The sequence below is a fragment of the Rhipicephalus microplus genome, chromosome 2 (genome assembly GCF_043290135.1).
Source record: "Rhipicephalus microplus isolate Deutch F79 chromosome 2, USDA_Rmic, whole genome shotgun sequence".
Taxonomy (NCBI): domain Eukaryota; kingdom Metazoa; phylum Arthropoda; class Arachnida; order Ixodida; family Ixodidae; genus Rhipicephalus; species Rhipicephalus microplus.
Window position 1 is genome coordinate 29,248,076 of NC_134701.1, and position 20,938 is coordinate 29,269,013.

Below are 20,938 nucleotides of genomic sequence, written 5' to 3' on the forward strand. Positions count from 1 at the left end.
GCGCGCTGGTGCTCGCCTTTATGGAAGAGAATGCTCAGCTCGCAGCGAAAGCTATCGAGCTGCAGCGTGGCGTCACCGTCACCAACCGACGGCGGCTGTGGCAGGAGCTCAGCGACGCGCTGTACAGTGAAGGGCCTGCCCGAAAAAATGCGGAGGAGTGGCAGGCCTGGTGGCGTAGGCAAGTGCACGAGGCTCGCCGGACGCCGCCACTATCAAAGAGGCACAAACGTGAGTGACCGTCGAATGGCACGGTTGATTTGTTCTTTGACATTGGTGTGCATTTCCAGGGGCACTGGAGGGGTTTGGTTGCCGCGTTTCCGCGGCCGAATACTACAGCTCACAGGCATGACACGTTTCAGTGGTGTCTCTGGCCTATACTATAAAGAGGTAAGCACTCTGCTTCCGCAGTACCACGGGTTCCTGAGCGGTGCCAAGAAAGAACTTGCCCTTATCTGTGAGTGGTATCTTTAGCGGAACCTTGCTGAACAAGAAAGTAGCAAAGGGAAAGAATTCAAAAGTAGGTAGGTTAATCAAGTAAAATTTTATGTCGCTGCCCTTGCAGTAAAAGGGGTATTTGTTAATCATAACAGACACGCAGTGCCTGCGGGCAAGTGCATACACTAAAACGGTAATACATGGTATCATTGACCACTGAATAGGTGAAGAACATGTCGGCAGATGTTTAGTACGTAAGGTTTTAAAATAGCCAGAGTAACGAAAAGCCGCTTTCTGAAGGGTCACGCTTACGATGTTTCCAGCAGGCGGGCGTTCCAACTGCTGCGGTGGGGGAGGGGGGGACGCCAACTGAGGTGGCTGCAGGTGGCAGTGATACAGTGACACGTAAGCATCTAAGAACTTAGTGCTTTATTGATGACGGGACGTATGTGCAGTTCGTGAACTTTTAATGTTTACTCCACAGAAACCCCGAGTGACGCTGAAAAGCTGCGCACTGCACCGGGTAAATTATTGATCCTCAAATTGTCAAGTGAAAATAACCTCTCGTATGTTATTCAAGTAGCCCAATAAGCCAAACACGTCCATACCCTTTACGGGTTCTACAGCATGAGGTGAAACTATACAAAATGCTGCATGTTTTCAGCGTCTCAGCCTCCACTGCGGCCTCACCGCCGACCGAGGCCATGGTGCACCGACCCCCTGTTGCGCATGTCCTCCTAGTGTGACTAGAGCCTTGAGCAGAACGATGACTTGCTCGATATGAGGAGACCCTTTGTTTGGATCTACCATACAGGGCGTAAACATTCTTCATGCTCTGTTGTGATGACTGAAACCAACTTGCGTTGTAACTAAGAACCATGCATTGTATTGAGGGCATGGTATCAGATATTTGCAATTATATACTGCCAAAAAAAGTTGGTTAGCCCTTAAAAGGGCTGTTTGATGGTAAAAGATGCATTTGAGGAGACGAATGAAGAGTAGCTTCTGCAAATGTTTGTTGATCCGCAAAAAGAGAACATAGCTTTTACACGAAGCTTTGCACTTTCAAATGATGCCATCAGGCCAGTGGATCTTCAACTGAGGGGAAATTGTGCACGTTGCAATTCTTGGCAGCAGCAGCTTCCAGCCACAAGATAGTCGAGAGTTTATCAGCACTTCGGGCAAAACATTTCCAGTACGATGATTCGTCGCAGGTACTGCGGGGGATTAAAACATCAGCCACCCGCATCGCTTTTGCGGCACAGGAGAGGGCGGCAGCGGCGCAGGAGGGTGTCCAGCAGGTGGTCCAGTCCTTGGCACGAGACATGGCTGAAAGCCCACTGCGGGAAAGGGATACGTAGGTAATTATATATTTTTTCATGTCTTCAATGTTTTACTTGTCATTATTCAATAATGGTTTGTCGGTTTCAATATGCTTAGGTGTTGCTGTTCATGTTTAATTTTATACGCGGCGGGGGAGAGACGCATAGTTTATTTTTCGTCATGCTTTCAATGTTTCAATTTTTTATAATTAATTACAGGTTTGTTGCTTTTGATATGTTAACGTGTTGCAGTTCACGTTCTATTTTATACGTTCTTTGTTTGCATTTATTTATTTATTTACAGATTTACTGCCAGCCTTTGAAAAAGGCCTTTGGCAGGAGCGGGCAGAACAAATAAAAGAATGCGAGAACATACGCAAATGCGTCCACAAAGCAACCGCAACAATGAGCGGGAACAAAATAAAAATAAAAATATACAATTACGCAATCAACAAAGTGACAGCAGGTACTATCAACAACTTGTTTGGTACCAAGCCAGACCTACACTGATAGAAACAATTAATAATATACAAGACATGACTGGAAAGAGCAGGAGAAATCTGGATTGTACATGAGGACACTGTAATTAGTAACACCACCGAGGTGCACCGCTAAAACAAAGCAGAGTTACAATGTGACACACTCAACAACAACAAAAAAAAACAACAGAACGACATTATTGTTTCACAATCACATATCAGTTGCAGATGTCGCGATACTAGGAAAGCAGAGTGACGACAAAGATACCGAAAAATTTACACATAATCTGACAATCCTTTAGCAAAAGTATTTAGTGTATTACAATCAATTACATTGGATGGAAGTCGATTCCATTCACGCGTTGTTCTCGGAAAAAAAGAGTTTTTGAATGTGTCTGTTTTACAGCTAAAATCCTTTATCTTTTTCGTGTGGTGTGATCGCGTCGAGCGCTTACCAACCCGGTCAATAAAATTACTCTTGTCTATTGCCAGCTTATCATGGTAAAAGGAGTACAAAAACTTGAGCCGTTCACGCTGACGTCTCTTTTGCAATGTATCCAGCTCTGATTCTGCCAAGATTGAAGTTACAGATACTTGCCAGCGACAGCAATTATAAACAAACCTGATGCCCTTCCTTTGAACGAGTTCTAGTTTATCAATGTTGCTTTTTGTGTACGGATCCCATATAACTGATGCATATTCGAGGCAGGGCCTAATGAAAGTTTTGTAAGCCAGTAACTTTATTTCTTTCGTTGATTTTCGCAATGACCTTCGAAGGTATCCAAGTTTACGCATGGCTTTATTTGTAATATATGAAATGTGTTCATTCCATCTAAGGTCCGAGGTAATAGTTACGCCTAAATATTTGTACCTTTCTACAACGGAAAGAGTGTGATTATCTATGGAATATGGAAAGCTTAGGGGATGCTGTTTACGCGTTATTGACATGGCTACCGTTTTAGTCTTGTTAACACTCATTTTCCACGTTGAACACCAAGTTTGTATTTTCGCTAAAAAAGAATTCAAAAGAACTTGGTCGCAGCGGCTTTGAACTTCATGATAGAGGATGCAGTCATCTGCGAATAGTATAATTTTAACTGGTATATCCTGTACTATGTCATTAATGAACACAAGAAAGAAAAGTGGCCCAAGCACCGAACCTTGAGGTATACCGGATATAACTGTCTCTGCTGGAGAGTACGTACCATCAATCGTTACACATTGTCGTCTTAAATTTAAGTAATATTTTATCCATGACAGAAGTGTATCGTTCTTCAGTATGGGTTGAAGTTTTAAGAGCAGCTTTTGGTGCGACACGCGATCGTACGCTTTCTCAAAATCTAGAAAAATAATATCAGTTTGACCTTGCCTGTCAAGGGTTTTGGCGAGTTCATGTACTGTTTCTAATAGTTGTGTTACGGTAGATAGACCTTTTCGGAAGCCATGTTGCCTGGGGTCAATAAGTTTGTTTTCATCTAGAAATGATGATAAGTGCTTAAACATAATATGTTCCAATATTTTTGCGCATGTACACAAGAGGGTGATAGTTCTATATGAAGTAACCAAATGTGGAGTGTTCGATTTAGGTATACGCGTAATTTTATCGTATTTCCAGTCCTCTGGGATCTTAGGTTGGGATAAGGATTTGTTAAATATAAGATGCAGATAATGTGAGCTCCATTCAGCGTACCTCACCAAGAAGTGGTTATCAATACAGTTTATTCCAGGTGTTTTCTTACGATCAATTTGAAGCAAAAGAGAAAGGACACCTTCCTGGGATATTGAAATGTTGCTTATTGGGGGAATGTTCTCGAACTGATTGACTGAAGGTGTAATAGTGTCATCTTTCGTGAATACTGAACAGAAGAAGTCGTTAAAAGACGTTGCAACGGTGAGTCGGTCAGTGACGGTTTCCCCGTTAACTACAATGTTAGAAATTGACTTCTTATTTGAGGAAAAATAGCGCCAAAATTTTTCAGGAGACGAGAGAAGAAAATTTTTTATAGTTACTTTGTGGTAAAATTCTTTAGCCTTTTTAATGCTTTCTTGAAGGCGTTTGCGCATTGACACAAGTTTTTCACTGTTAGCTGGTGATGGAGACTTGCGATGCTGTTTTCTTAATTTTTTTGTCTTTCGTCCCATGCGCACTATTTCCCTTGTAATCCATGGATTAACCCTATGGCTGAAAATTTCTCTGAAGGGCACAAATCGTTCAATGCACGACAAAACAAGTGATTTAAAAAAGTGCCACAAGTCTTCGACAGAGCAATCATTTGACTCGGAAAGAGAACAGAATGTTGGAAGCGACATGTCTAGAGCGTCAATAATGTCCACATCTTGAGCACGTGAAAAAACTGAAACCGACCGTCGGTATTTCTCTGTTTTGGTGATACGATTTCCAGGGATCGACAAGAAAACCATTTTATGATCTGAACTTCCTTCCATTACTTGTACATCAACGTTTCGACTTGCAATACTCTGGCTAACAATAAAGAGATCCAAGAGCGAGCTCTTGTCTTTCTGAATGCGCGTGGGTTGTTTGACTAATTGCGTGAAATTATGAAAAAGCATAAGGGCCACAATGGGTTCCGCCGCACAGACGAGTGGCTGCGGAAAATCACCGGACCAGTCGATGGACGGAACATTAAAGTCTCCAGCTAACAACACATTGCTTGTGTCACATCTGCTAGAACACAGGAACTCATTCAGTTTTTCGAAGAATGTGTGATCACTATTTGGGGGGCGATAGAATGCGCCTACAGACAAATTTAGGTCGTGTAAATAGAGTTTGATAATAACACATTCAACGCCCGGTATATCGGTTTGCCTTATCACTTGCAATGATTGTTTTACCATAATAGCAACGCCACCACCACGCGTGTATCTATCTTTTCGATAAATCTTGTAGCCGGGTGGTGTAACTTCTTCATCGCTAATATCATAATTTAACCACGTTTCGGTGATTATCAGGATGTGAGGGCGATGTGTAATTAGAATACTCTCCAAGTGTTCAAGTTTATTTATGACGCTACGAGCATTTCGGTTCAGGCATACGAGGGGCTTGCCATCTTCAATTTTATTTCATTTTTTGCGTACTTGGCTACCCCCGCCCTTCTTTAGGGGAATTCTTTTGTTTTCTTGGCTACCCCGGCCCTTCTTTACGGGAATTCTTTTGTTTTCAGTGTTATTCCATTTGAACAGCTCGTCATCAATTTTACTTTTGTCGTATTTCATTGTAATCTTTCCGCCTGCCTTACTAATTTCAGAAGTGCTTTCCCACAGTTTTTTTTCGTTTTTCTCTTTTGACTAGGGGAAAATCTTCGGAATTTGATATATCAGTACCTTTAAGCTTAAAGCAGTTAGCCAGCACTTCCTCTTTTTCGCGGAAATCAAACAATTTTAATATGACCGGTCGGTTTTTGTTTGTTTGCTTGCGCCCAAGTCTGTGCATTCGTTCTATTGATCTCAGCTGTACGCCAAGCACACCCTTAAACACACCTTTAACAACAGCAGTAGCTAGGGCATCCGCGGTTTCCTTTTCATTCTCAGGTAAACCGAACACAATAATATTATTGCGCCTACTGCGTTCTTCTAAGTTAATCACTTTGTGTTCCAAATATTGGACAGCTTTTTCCAGGCTTGACAATTTCACATTTACTTCTTTAATGTCCGAGGCCACAGCTTCTACCTGCTTTAATTTTGCTTCTATCGCCTCAAGCCTTGTTTGAATGTTCTTCTGGCCGGTGAGGAGCTCATCAAGAAGTTCCTCAACCGTAGGGCCTGGGTTCGACTCGATGTCCCCACATAGCATCAGTAAGGACACTACAAAATTCCGAATGACCAAACAAGCCAAAAAGACACTTTGTGGGCACGTCAGCTGAATCAAACAACGATTACTGGTTTTGACAGAATAATACTTGTTACTGACCTGTACAAAAAAGAGAAGCGGATTTGGCATGTTGCTCACAGGCCAGCCGACGTGCTCACTGAAGTGGTAGGATGGGGACGGTCTTCTTAAATGCTGCTCCGTTGATGTCGATCGCCCAGGAGGCGGGGTCCACCAGCGGTTGTCGGCGAAAGTTGGTCCATGCGCGCATGCGTCTTCAGTCTTCGCTGCCGCGATGACTAAACGTAGTGCATCTTGCTGTGCGCCGGCCTCCGATGATATGCCGAGCAGCAGGAACTGTACAAAAAAGAGAAGCGGATTTGGCATGTTGCTCACAGGCCAGCCGACGTGCCCACTGAAGCGGTAGGATGGGGACGGTCTTCTTATATGCTGCTCCGTTGATGTCGATCGCCCAGGAGGCGGGGTCCACCAGCGGTTGTCGGCGAAAGTCGGTCCATGTGCGCCTGCGTCTTCAGTCTTCGCTGCCGCGATGACTGAACGTAGTGCATCTTGCTGTGCGCCGGCCTCCGATGATATGCCGAGCAGCAGGAACTGTACAAAAAAGAGAAGCGGATTTGGCATGTTGCTCACAGGCCAGCCGACGTGCCCACTGAAGCGGTAGGATGGGGACGGTCTTCTTATATGTTGCTCTGTGGATGTCGATCGCCCAGGAGGCGGGGTCCACCAGCGGTTGTCGGCGAAAGTCGGTCCATGTGCGCATGCGTCTTCAGTCTTCGCTGCCGCGATGACTAAACGTAGTGCATCTTGCTGTGCGCCGGCCTCCGATGATATGCCGAGCAGCAGGAACTGTACAAAAAAGAGAAGCGGATTTGGCATGTTGCTCACAGGCCAGCCGAGGTGCCCACTGAAGCGGTAGGATTGGGACGGTCTTCTTATATGCTGCTCCGTTGATGTAGATCGCCCAGGAGGCGCTGTCCACCAGTGGTTGTCGGCGAAAGTCGGTCCATGTGTGCATGCGTCTTCAGTCTTCGCTGCCGCGATGACTAAACGTAGTGCATCTTGCTGTGCGCCGGCCTCCGATGATATGCCGAGCAGCAGGAACTGTACAAAAAAGAGAAGCGGATTTGGCATGTTGCTCACAGGCCAGCCGACGTGCCCACTGAAGCGGTAGGATGGGGACGGTCTTCTTATATGCTGCTCCGTTGATGTCGATCGCCCAGGAGGCGGGGTCCACCAGCGGTTGTCGGCGAAAGTCAGTCCATGTGCGCATGCGTCTTCAGTCTTCGCTGCCGCGATGACTAAACGTAGTGCATCTTGCTGTGCGCCGGCCTCCGATGATATGCCGAGCAGCAGGAACTGTACAAAAAAGAGAAGCGGATTTGGCATGTTGCTCACAGGCCAGCCGACGTGCCCACTGAAGCGGTAGGATTGGGACGGTCTTCTTATATGCTGCTCCGTTGATGTAGATCGCCCAGGAGGCGGGGTCCACCAGCGGTTGTCGGCGAAAGTGGGTCCATGTGCGCATGCGTCTTCAGTCTTCGCTGCCGCGATGACTAAACGTAGTGCATCTTGCTGTGCGCCGGCCTCCGATGATATGCCGAGCAGCAGGAACTGTACAAAAAAGAGAAGCGGATTTGGCATGTTGCTCACAGGCCAGCCGAGGTGCCCACTGAAGCGGTAGGATTGGGACGGTCTTCTTATATGCTGCTCCGTTGATGTAGATCGCCCAGGAGGCGCTGTCCACCAGTGGTTGTCGGCGAAAGTCGGTCCATGTGTGCATGCGTCTTCAGTCTTCGCTGCCGCGATGACTAAACGTAGTGCATCTTGCTGTGCGCCGGCCTCCGATGATATGCCGAGCAGCAGGAACTGTACAAAAAAGAGAAGCGGATTTGGCATGTTGCTCACAGGCCAGCCGACGTGCCCACTGAAGCGGTAGGATGGGGACGGTCTTCTTATATGCTGCTCCGTTGATGTCGATCGCCCAGGAGGCGGGGTCCACCAGCGGTTGTCGGCGAAAGTCAGTCCATGTGCGCATGCGTCTTCAGTCTTCGCTGCCGCGATGACTAAACGTAGTGCATCTTGCTGTGCGCCGGCCTCCGATGATATGCCGAGCAGCAGGAACTGTACAAAAAAGAGAAGCGGATTTGGCATGTTGCTCACAGGCCAGCCGACGTGCCCACTGAAGCGGTAGGATGGGGACGGTCTTCTTATATGCTGCTCCGTTGATGTCGATCGCCCAGGAGGCGGGGTCCACCAGCGGTTGTCGGCGAAAGTCAGTCCATGTGCGCATGCGTCTTCAGTCTTCGCTGCCGCGATGACTAAACGTAGTGCATCTTGCTGTGCGCCGGCCTCCGATGATATGCCGAGCAGCAGGAACTGTACAAAAAAGAGAAGCGGATTTGGCATGTTGCTCACAGGCCAGCCGACGTGCCCATTGAAGCGGTAGGATGGGGACGGTCTTCTTTATGCTGCTCCGTTGATGTCGATCGCCCAGAGGTGGTGTCCACCAGTGGTTGTCGGCGAAAGTCGGTCCATGTGTGCATGCGTCTTCAGTCTTCGCTGCCGCGATGACTAAACGTAGTGCATCTTGCTGTGCGCCGGCCTCCGATGATATGCCGAGCAGCAGGAACTGTACAAAAAAGAGAAGCTGATTTGGCATGTTGCTCACAGGCCAGCCGACGTGCCCACGACATTACACATTACTCGCTTTAGGTTAGCAATTACTTTGTACAAGGAGTACTGCATGTTTTTTTCAGATGCCTTTCTTCTGCTTTTATGTTCGATATATGCGTTTTTCAATATATGTTCGAGCTGCTCCAGTGGCAGCGTTTTTTTTTCTCCGCATCTTAAAGGTGTCTAGTCATCCACATGAAGACCAAGAGCGTATAGTTGACATGTTTTGTAAATGTTTTTATAACTGTGATATTTCTATTGCCTCACTGTTTTCTATAGTTCACTGCGCTTTTATGCACCATTACTCCATAGTGTTGGACTGCAATATATTTTTGCCTCTACCTGTTTCTCAGCTGACTGCATTCTTTATGAAGCATGTTGACCTGCCTAAAATTGGTTATACTGCGATATTTTTATTTTAGCGCAATGAGGCTAAGGTACAACAATTACAATCTTTGTTTTTCATTGTAAACGACTCGTTGCGGAAATAATCTTCGAACATAGTTTGCTTTGGGAGCTGCGAGGTTGTTGAGCCAATTATTCATGCTTTGTGTCATCAAAACAACTCACAAGATATTAGCTGCATTGATTACGTATTTTTAGCATTTCAGTATAACTGCACTCGAGAAATCAAATCATATCAAATGTCATTGTAATATTTATACAATGTTGAGGACAACCAAGAAAAAGCCAGCACGACATTGTTCGGCAAGCCTGGCGTGTAGAATCTACTGCTTGTAGTCACTGACTATGAAAAGAGACGGACCTACGTATCATGTGTTTTTGCAACGTGTTGCTAATGGAACTGCAAGTTTTATGCGTTCTTGTGATAACAGATTGTGTCACGTTGTTGCATTGTTCTCACCATTTTTGGTGAAACATTTAGCACAGACTGCCGCTCATGTGTACTTGCTCCGATCTTGTCTGTTATGACTGTGATAACTGATATGAAAAAGGATGTTTCCATTGCCCATTTTATGTGACATTGAAAGATAATGCAGCATTTTCACATTCTCACCGTGCTTCATGTTGAGCACGAGTAAGTACTTTGCGTATTTAAATGTGACAAACACAGCCCTGTCATGCTTAGGTGCACTGGAATTAGTATGAATAAATTATATGTGTGATCTGAAAACTTACCGTTCCTGTGTACTTCAAAAAAGGCTCATGACAGCGTTAGGCTGCTGCTGTCCTCTGAGCAGCACGTTACGCGTTGTGAGCATATGGCTCTCCTCTGGCTCTCCATTATCATCCTCAGCTGGTGGCATGTCCCCCAACATACCCATCCAAGGTCCAGTCACCCGCGTCCAAGGAAATGTTGTTGAGAGCAACGCAAGCATAAATGATTCGCGCTACTCGATCGGTGGTTGTAGAGCACCATTAAACAGTGCTGTAAGCAGCGGAACTTGCTATTCAACTCTACGATACATCTTTCGACAACATCGCGCGTGTATGCCTGCTCCTTGTTGTATCGGCCTTCGGAAGTGTTGCTTGGGTGATTGCCAGGGACTGAAAATAGGAGCTATGGCTCGAGGGGATACCCGGCATCTCCTGCATTAGGAAAATGATGTTTGAGTGCTCTGCCCCAGTTAGTACACCTTAATACTTACCGACCAGATAATCGCCAGGCTGCAGCTGTGCAGCTAGGCGTGCACGCAGTGGGTTGTGGTCCCACACCCAGGAGTCGTGGCACGAACTTTTGAATTGTGGATCCATCACAAGGGTGCGCAGCTGCACGTGGCACACCTGCGATGAGCGATACAAAATAGTACTGCATTTATGCTCCAAATATATCCCTATTTGCGACGCATATGATGGAAAAAATGCACACTATTACAGCCATTGGTACAATCAGCTTCACTTAGAGGGGAACACAGGGTGTAGCAACTCAGGAAGGAGGGGGGAATGACCTTTCGTCTGTACACACTGAATGCTCGATAAGTGAAAACTTACGTCAACCCCACCGTGGTGGTCTAGTGGTGAAGGTACTCGGCTGCTGACCCGTGGGTCACTGGTTCGAATCCCGGCGGCGGTGGCTGCATTGCCGATGGAGGTGGAAATGTTCCGATGGAGGCGGAAACTGCGTCTCTCATAATCAAATGGTGGTTTTGGGACGTTAAACACCACAAATCACTCAATCAGAGATGAAAATGCAGGTTTAATTGCCGAAATCATGTCAGCAACGTGCTTGAGCGAAAGTTTTTCTGCAACTAGTGACTCTTCATTTTTTTCTGTAGTAACTCTCCGTGCATTCTAAGAGGAACATGATTGATGCTGATGGTATGCATAACGATTGCTTGTTCGGTACATATTTCTTTAACTGCAAAAGCAAGCCAGCCCGAGCAGCGTCAGTTACAGTCAACGTGCCTTTGCAAAGGTCAAAAAGCCTATATTTCTTACCGACGGTTCGAGCAATGTACCCTGCCAGGTACTTTCGCAATTGCTGCTCTTCTGCCTCGAGATTTTCAAGCATGGCAGGCATTTTCACATCATCTAGCTCAGCCCTCAAGTCTGGTCTTGAGCTTAAAAGATGTTTTAAATGAACAGAGCGTTTGTGTCATAGCTGCTTTGCTTGCTTGGCTTAAAAAACTGTATATCTTGCAGATGGTGGCCTGTGTTTGGCTTGGCTTAAAAAACAATATATCTGCTCAGGGTTCAAAATACAAAGCTATTGGAAAGAATAAGCCTACTTGAAAATGCCCTTCGAAGGAAAAATTTCCGAACAAATTTTATCATCTTTTCTTTATAAGCTGTTGTAATGCACTGCTGCTAGAGTTGTATACATCAGCAAGTTGCCATATTCTTATAGCATGCAATTTTGCTGAAAAGCAGAATGCAATGTAAGCTCATATGGGGCAGTGATGCATGCATGTTTTTCTAATCACTGGTATGTGTGCTTTTCTATCTTTCACAGCATGGGGAATAATAAAGAGAATTTCACTTGGTCGAAATTTCTTGAGCCCTCCACTACAGCATCCCCTATAATCACAGAATGGTTTTGAAACGTGTCACGGAACGTATCATTATAATTTCATTGCATATTTCAACTGCATGCTATGTTTATCCTATATATTTGACCCTGCACACTTAGGATGCTACCGTGACAGTTAAAGGTGCAATATACTTTCTTTCTGCGCACTCTACTTTTTCGTTGCACCAAAGAACCTCGTCCTTTGCGAGTGCTGCAGCCGCAAGCCTGAAAAACAAAAATGTCTTGCACCTTTTCCACCATTATGTGCTGCCATGGTGGAGCCAGCACAGCGACCACGGACAGCCCTGAAGCTGCCCACTCAAGTGTGAGTGAGGCTGCACCGCTTATCAATTATGTGCCCACTGACAGAGAGGTATTGTAAAACTCTAGTACGCTTTGTCTTAACGTATATTGCTTTGCATCAATGAAAAAAATTTGCATTGACAAACTAATGTGTGCACATCACCTTTGACTAGTTTTACAAGTGCATCGGGGCAAAGGAATCACCGTTCCCAAGGGGTTGTACAATCGCCTCATGGGCTTGAAAAGTGAGACTCGTTTCGTTCGGGAGGTGGCCGTTGCCATTTTCTCTGCAGCAAGCCTAGTCGAGAGAAGTGTTACTGGCGCAGCCTCGAATCGGTCTCAAGAGGAGGTGAAATGTCCATTGGAGAAAGAAAAATATGCTTTGCTTTCAGGTAGGTGAAATTTTCTAATCTGACCAAAATTCATAGATGTTGGTGGCTCCATTTTTGCACACAATCAGCCGAGGTTTTACTACCAACTTGTGTTATAATTACTTACTAAAGCTTGAAGTCTAGTTTTTGCCTGCAGGAGCTAGGTGTTTTCATGCAAGAATCCACGAACTAATTTTAAACATTAAAAGAGAGACAGACTGATAGCACTCCTACTTATTTCCTTGTCATATTAACTCTTCTATTCCGAGGGCACATAATTGTCGCTTAACAAGTGCCCTTAACTTGCTTTGTTTTTGATCATGCAGATTTCTTCAACCATTTTTTTTGAAGCACACTGTTCCAATTAGAGAAGTTGAGCAAAAGAGGAAGCTCCCCAATAAGTCATTGGCAAACAAAATTAATGACTTAATGAAATGAAAAGATTAACAAAGGAATGGCACATAAAATAAAATATTTTGTTTGATTTCTGTGTTCATATTTGCGTCTTGCTTGCTGTGATGTAGTAGTGCACCTGCCAGTTCGCTAACCACCGATTCGCTTATGGGCTTATCAGAGTAGAATGCTACACATAAAGGCTCGTACATCCATACTGGTACACTGACAGACTGATACACTAATAGACTGATACACTTATAGACTGATACATTGTTAGACTGAAACACTCATAGACTGATACACCCATAGAGTGATACAACTGTCACTAACCTGATAGCCTATCAGTTTTCCTATCAGAATTTTTGCTAGTGAGAGTGTGAAGCATGCATGCGCAGCAGGAATTCGGTGGCAGATTTGAGGAGAGTTGTGGCAGCGGCCACTTCTTTCGGCATTGGTATTGGAGTGGGGCCCTGCTTGCGAGTGACCACTATTTTAAAGACGACAGTCTTTCTTGACCTTCGACGATAAAACTTAGGTATGTCAGTTTGTCTGTACTTTTGTCTGTTTGTCTACTCTTAAAGGCATCGGATGCTTGAAACGGTGGTCCCCAGCCACAGCGCCCACCAATGTTGCTCAAGGTTGAGTATTCATGCTTCTGCAATTGTCAATTAAAAACAATTATTGTACATGCCTGGGGCACCATAACAACACGCATGTATTCTGCATGTGGGTCTTTTACTAGAAAAGACATACATAAGTAATTTTAAGGACCGTAGCGCTTACTACGCTGCGCTGACCATGCAACACTTGCACGGAAAGGCGAGTGTTTTCAACGTTTTGCTAAGATGAGGTGGTGGTGGCACCTTTCCGTCGCCTTGCGTTCTACACAATATAACCTATGGTCTCAGAGCCACGCGCTTTGTTTTCATAGAAAACTGCCACATAACGCTCATGTCTCACGGGAAGGGGGGTGTGATTGGTGCATTCATATATAAAAGTATTGGTTGGCAAAGAGTCAAGCAGGGATCCATGGAGCATTTAGGGTTAAGATGGAAAGTAGCTGGTCAGATGACACTCCTTGGTTTGGTGTACTTGTGGACGGGAGAAAAGGCCAGAGAAGAACATGAAGCAATGGTGGAGTGTATATCAAAGGACATTAAGGAATGAGGAGGATAGTAGAAGATAATTATAATAGGAGATATGAATGCACACATGGAAGATATAGATAGGTATACTGACCCAACAGGCAAAATGATCATGGATATGTGTCAAAGGCATGATTTGATCATTTGAAACAGCACTGAGAAGTGTGAAGGGCAAACAACATGGTAGGTAAGAAGGCTGCAGTCAACGATAGATTATTCAGTGAGGTCACATAGGATGTATGATAGGCTCACGAGAATGCCTATGAATAAATGTGGCTCCAGAAGTCTGGGTAGTGATCCCAAGCGTATCAAGCCAAGTTTTGGAAGAGCAGCGAAAGTGGGAAGGAGGCAAGATGAACAACTAAAAGAAATTGACTGATTGATTGATATGTGGGGTTCAACCTCCCACAACTGCCATATGATTACGAGAGACGCCGTAGTGAAGGGCTCCAGAAATACGACAACCTGGGGTTCTTTAACGTGCAAACAAATCTGAGCACACGGGCCTCAGCATTTTCGCCTCCATCGAAAACGCAGCCGCCGCAGCCGGGATGCAATCCCAAGAGCAACTTCAGAAAAGGTTTTTTAGTTTTTTATTTATTTAGATAGTAAAATAGAAATGGCTTACTAAACAAATTGAGAAAGTAATCACTGAGGATAATAAAAAAATAAATTAGTGTGGACATATAGGAATCTAATAAGACTCTTTGATCTAGAGCTTGCTAAGCCAAGTGACAAGTCACCACGGAAACGAAGACACAAACCCAAAGGTTGGTGGGATGAGGAAGTTAAGAGAGACATAGTAAAACGTCAAGAAGCCTCTAGGGAGCACAGACACTCTAAGAAAAGCGGGGTGAACCGACAGTTGATGTTGAAAGAAAATGGACATCTTTCTAAGCTATACAAAGGGAGCATCTCTTCTGATCAATGAAAAGATTGGAAGAAAGGAGGTTCAGTGGCTGGCAGAAGTACATAAAAAGGATAGAAAGGCAGCTGCGAAATTTTGGAACCATCTAAACTCCCTAAAAATGAGACAAGCCTAGAGCACAGGTTTATAACTACAGCTCCAGGTGCTAGGCTATAAGGGGACGAAGCTATTGAATATAAAAGATCAAGGGGGACAGAAAAACTTTAACAAAGAAGTGCCTTATGCACCACAATAGACAAGTATGGATCAAGTGGCGCAATGGCTCCATTTTCACAACGAGAGTGGGAAGTGGCTGAGAAGAGGGTTCCTAGTAATACATCAACAAGCCCAGAAGGCATTCCAATTATGCTGATAAAGAAATTGGGTCCGAAGTCTAAAACAAGCTTTGAAAGAGGCAGTGAGCAAAACAATAATCGATCAAATAAAAACTTAGCAGGATGAGCATGATCTATGAAAGAAAGGGGGACAAAGACGACATCAACAACTACCGTCCTATAACAGTGACATCAGTGGTCTACAGGCTGGCGATGCAGATTATAAAGGAAAGACTGCAGGCATGGAAATGAGGATGAGGGGGTGCTGGGGGAACTGCAAAATGGGTTTCGTAAACACAGGAAGTTGGAAGACAATCTGTTCTCACTGACGCAGTGCATAGAAATAGCAGAAAATGAACACAGGGCCTGTGGATAGCATTTTTGGATATCAATGGAACGCACGATAGCGTGATTCAAGAGGACTTGTGGGGAATACTGGACAGACTAGGTGGGAAGATGGAGTCACTATTCTTTTAAAGTATATCAATAAAAGGGCTTAGGCAGGGGTGTCCTCTGTAACCACTGTTATTCATGACGTACATATTAGGATTAGAGGCCAAAATAGAGAGAAGTAAACTTGCATTCAACGTCTCTTTCATCAAACAAGGAAAACTTATTGAACAGGCACTACCAGCATTGATGTACGCAGATGATATAGTGCTCATGGCCGACACCAAGAAAGATTTGTAGAGATTGATGGACATCTGCGGCATTGAGGGAGATAGGCTAGATTTCAGTTTCAGTAAGAAAAAAATCAGCAGTCATGATTTTTAGTGATGATGAGGGTAGTGAGCTTAGGATACAGAAGGTCACGCTTGAGACAACAGATAAACACAAATATGTGGGTGTATGGATAAGTAATGGGACCGAGTAGCTAAGGGAACACGAAATATACGTAACGACTAAAGGTAACAGGAATGCAGCAGTGATTAAAAAGAGGGCACTGTGGAATAAAAATAGGTATGATGTTGTGAGAGTAATATGGAAAGGGGTCATGGTTCCTGGTCTGACGTTCGGCAATGCGGTCTTGTGCATAAGATCAGAGGTTCAAGCAAGATTAGAAATTAAGCAACGTGGAATAGGTAGGCTTGCCTTAGGAGCTCACGGGAATACACCAAATCAAGGAGTACAAGGTGATATGGAATGGACATCATTTGAGGGCCGGGAAGATAGCAGCAAGATAAAGTTTGAGAAGCGATTGAGAGAAAAATGGGGAGGAGCGTTGGGCTAGGAAGGTATTGAGCCGCTTGTACATGAAGAATGTCAATAAAAAATGGAGGAAGCGAACCAGAGAATTGACTGGTGAATACTTAGAAAACAGCAGGGGGCCAAAGCAAAAAGAATTATCGGTTAAGAATAAGGTGAAGGAAGCTGAGACCGATATGTGGAGAATAGGCATGATTAAGAAGTCCACACTAGAGATCAATCAAACTTTCAAGCCGGAAATTACCAAGGAAAGCATCTATGATAATTCTCGGGGTAGTTCTCTACTATTTCAGTACAGGACGGGAATATTGCGATCCAAGACAAATCGGGCCAAATGCGAAGGGTTAGAAACGGTATGCAGTGCGTGTGAAGAGGAAGAAGAAACTGCCGAACACCTAAGAATGTTCTGTAAAGGGCTTCACCTTGTAGTTCGAGATGATGGCGCAGAGTTTTTCAAAGCACTGCGGTTTTGGGACAGGGAGGGCAAAATAGAGATTAAGCGTGTAGAATTAACTAGAAGGAGGTTATCTGATTAGTGGCTAAAGTCAAGGCACGAGTGAGAATTAAGCCCTTCATTGCAAAGTGCAAGTACTCAACTTTACTATTTAAAAGAAAAAAAAAAGATACATCTAGTTGTTGGTTCACTTATTATTACGGCTAGGCGGCGGTAGCCGCCACCCGACCTAGGGGGGATACAGCCACTTCAATCCATCCAATCCATCCATTCATGATGCGAGAGAAGGCAGTGGCTTGAGTGTACCCCCACAAAAATGGGATGCCTTTCTTCAGAAAATCGGTAAGTGGTTGGGTGATTGCTGCAAAGTGTTTCACCAACCGCCTGAAGTAGGAACATAGTCCCACAAAGCTCCGAACATCTTTGGCGGATCGGGGTACTGGATAACTCATGACGGCACAATTTTTGTCAGGCTTCGGCCGCACACCAGAAGTATCGACAAGGTGGCCCATCTGTCGGCGGTCGAAGTGACACTTCGAGGAGTTCAACTGGAGGACAGCATTGCGGAAGACTTTGATAATGGCCGACAAACTCTCAAGGTGGTTCCTAAATATTTTGAATCACCTAAACAACAAAGGCATTACGCCTGATACGCTGACAAACAAGCAGTGGAAAGAATATTTAATTAGCAACCCCAGAGAGTCCGGAAATTTGATCAATTATTCTCGAGTTCATTTTCACTATGTATTATTTTATAGTATCATATTCAATAGGAAATTCATTTGAATGGAAGTGCATTTTTGTCTTTTCATATGCACATGTACAAACATGAACTGTTTCATGTATTTGTGTTTTCGTTATGCACACTGTTTCAAGGTTGTGTTTCTTATATATATAAATTATGTTCCTTTGTATTCCTTCTCAGTTTGTTCTCCCATATTATGCCGCATTCTTTCAGTGTTTGTGATTTTACATTATGTCTGCAGTTGAAGTTTGCTGCTATATTTGTTGATATTTTACTTTCTTGTGTTATGCGTTCTTTTACCTTTTCTGTTTTACTTGCTTGTATTTCATTTCTTTTTTACATCACCACGAGTCTGCGGCCAATGTGCTCACGGTCAGGAGTTCCGTCAAGCTGCTTTTTAGCAGCTTTTAATTCCTGTCCGTGCATCTTTTTCACTTTTTAATCTGATTTACCTTTTGTTTTTTGTTGACCCATGCCATTGTATGAAAATATTGAATCACTGTACTTTAACATGATTGCTGAAAAAGATTGCTAAATAAACTGAAACTGAAACTAAATGTAGGTGGAAATACAAGGACGTCGTCTAGGTAACACAAGCATGTTGACCATTTGCACGCGTGTAGCAGAGAGCTCACCATACGTTCAAATATGGCTGGGGTGTTGCATAGACCGAGGGGCATAACATTGAATTGGTACCGGTCATTGGGAGTGACGAAGGTGGTCTTTTCTTGGTCTTTCTCGTCCACGGCAATCTGCCAATAATTAGAGTGAAGGTCGATGGATGAAAAGTAGCGCGCGCCAATACGGGGTGAAAAATAAATAATCAATACGGGGCGAAAAATAATCAATACGGGGCGAAAAATAAACGTCCTTTTTTGTAGTTCGATTTAGATGCTGCTAATTGATGCAGAAGTCACATGTATTGTTTTTCTTTTTAACCAGGATGAGGGGCGACGCCCATGGGCTTGATGAGGGCTGAATAATGCCTTTAGTTAACACCTTGTTCACTTCGACTTGAATAATCTAGCGCTCTGATCCGCGCGGACACATGAAACGGTCGACAGTGAATGGGAGCAGCATCACCTGTGTTGTTGCGGTGCTGACAAGGGTAGTTTGGCCGAGTGGTTGATCGTCAAGGTCGGAGGTGTCGCGGTAGGAAGCTAAAAGGCGGATGAGGGAGGCTGATTGCACTGGGGGAAGTCAGGAGCGATATGGGTAGTATTGGCATGTCGAGGCGTGTGGCATCGAGTGGGTGACTAGGAAGATTAGTGCATACGTCGGCTGCGAAAGCGGTAACGTGGTCATCGGCTAAAAACTGCAATGTGGCGATTAAAATGCCTTCAGGGAGGACTCGCTTCGTCAAGCTGAAATTTATGATGGGTAGATGTATCCGAATTGCGGCTATAGTTACGACGCAGTGTGGCACAGTGACGTCACGGGCCAGTAGGACGTCTGGAATCGGCATGACGATGTAATCCCCATCCAACACGGGTGAGGTCGTGGTGAATTCGGCGAATGTGAGGGCTTTAGGAAATAAGCGGAGGAAATCTGTGGCACAAAGGTTGAATGTTTAGGCTGAATATCCGGCTGAAGAGAAAGGTCTAAGGAAAGAGTGCCAGCGGAACAGTCTATCAGAGCAGAATGGGTCGACAGGAAGACCATCCCGAAGATGAGGTCTTGAGGACAGTTATGGAGCACCGTGAATAGGACGGGAAGGTAGCAGTTGGCGATGCTTATGCTAGCCGTACACATTCCAATGACAGGAACAGTCCCGCCATCGCCGACACGTGCAGCTTCTGTAGTAGGAGGCGTGAGTACTTCTTTTCAGCGGCAACAAAGATGAACACTGATTATAGACACGCGAGCTCCAGTATCGACCAGTGCGTCAAATAAATACCGTCTACGTGTACATCGATAAAGTTCTTGTTAGTAGGAAGCGTCAACGGAGGGTTTGGTTCAGATGGAGATGATGCAGCACTACATCCAGGAGCTGGACGGTCTAGTTTCCCGTTGGGTACGAATGAAAGTTGGGCGACGGGGAACGGCGGCATTGAGATGACAGAATACGAGCAGGAATGCGGCTGTTGGATGTGCCGAAAGCAGCATCCGTACGTCTGGGCGAATACCGCGAAGATCTTCATATGGGCATTAAGGTGCAAAAGACCGGTTACTACGTGGCGGCGTCTAGGGGGCACGGCAGAAGCGGGAGATATGTCCAAAGCGGTGACACCGAAAGCAAATCGGTTTGCCGTCGGGAGTTCTCCATTCCGTGGGGTTGCGAGATCGTGGAAGAACGTATGAGTCACGTCGACATACATTGATGGGCATTGGTCTGTAGGAGGGTTGAGAGACGGGGCAGGCTACAGGCAACCCAAGGTTGGTGAATTCTTGTCGTACGACCATCTCAATAACAGAGACAGTGGGGGTTGTTGGTATGGTGGCATATTCGAAGGAAGAGTTATGAAGCGGCGCTCGACTTGCTGCTTCGTGTTCACGTCGAACGATACGCGTGACACTCTGCTCAAAGGGCGGTGTGGTGACGGAATTGAAGAAGGTGGATAAAGCCGCCGTGTTTGGCAAACGAGAAAAGAGAGGGCGTACTTAACGGCTTTTTGCTGTTTTAAAACGGCAGCATTCCTGAATGATGCAGTCGATAGTCGAAACATTCGTTTAGACCAGCAAATTGAAAGCATCGTCTGCAATTCCCTGCAACTTGTGACCAACCTTGTCAGCTTCTGACATCGCCTCGTCCACTTTAAGGAAAAGAGCGAGAACTTCTTGTATGTAGGACCCATACGATTCAGTTGGCGACTGGACACGGGTAGGTAGCTCTTATCGTGCAGCTGCGTGGCGACCAGTTGGGTCCCCAAAGATGTCACGTAGCTTTTCCTTGAAAGTGTGCCAGCTTGTGAGTTCTGACTCATTTGTTTCGTACCGTACACGCGGTGTTCCGTCCAAGTAGAAGAGAACAGTAGCGAGGATAGGGGTAGGGTGCCAGCGGGGAGTTTGACTTGTTCATACAGGCGAAGCCAGTAGTCCACGTCGAGGCCAGGTTGCGCAGAGAATGTCCCAGGATCATGGGGTGTGGGGACCGCGACAAAGGTTGTCGAAGAAGGTGATGGGTTGTCACTAGAAGCCATGGCGGGAAGTTGGACGATGCAACCACAGCAGAGCTGCGTGCTGAGGATGGGAAATGTTCCATTTCCTCCAAATATTTTACGTCAGTATCGAATCAATATATTGCAAATATATTTACAAATTATATTTGCAAGAGCGGTTGCAGCGTTGGCCAGTCTGACTCCGAGCTTGTTGTTTTTGTTGTTGTTTTTCTCTGTTCGAATGGCTCGTA

The 20,938-nt window shown here is 45.1% G+C and overlaps 1 protein-coding gene across 2 annotated transcripts; it reads right to left on the reverse strand.

Moving 5' to 3' along the window:
• Positions 1-742: 742 nt before the first annotated feature.
• On the reverse strand, positions 743-10,492 carry LOC142796192 (uncharacterized). Of its 2 annotated transcripts, none has more exons than XM_075886343.1 (2): positions 6,165-9,036; positions 743-1,775 (listed from the first exon to the last, which is right to left on the reverse strand). In XM_075886343.1, exons 1-2 carry the CDS (start codon positions 8,487-8,489, stop codon positions 1,671-1,673), a joined length of 2,430 nt encoding a protein of 809 aa, XP_075742458.1. In that variant the 5' UTR covers positions 8,490-9,036; the 3' UTR covers positions 743-1,670. The 2 variants fall into 2 exon arrangements, 1 of the variants encoding a protein (XP_075742458.1); XR_012893606.1 differs by lacking the exon at positions 6,165-9,036 and adding an exon at positions 10,367-10,492 and having other exon boundaries at positions 1,661-1,775.
• Positions 10,493-20,938: the final 10,446 nt, after the last annotated feature.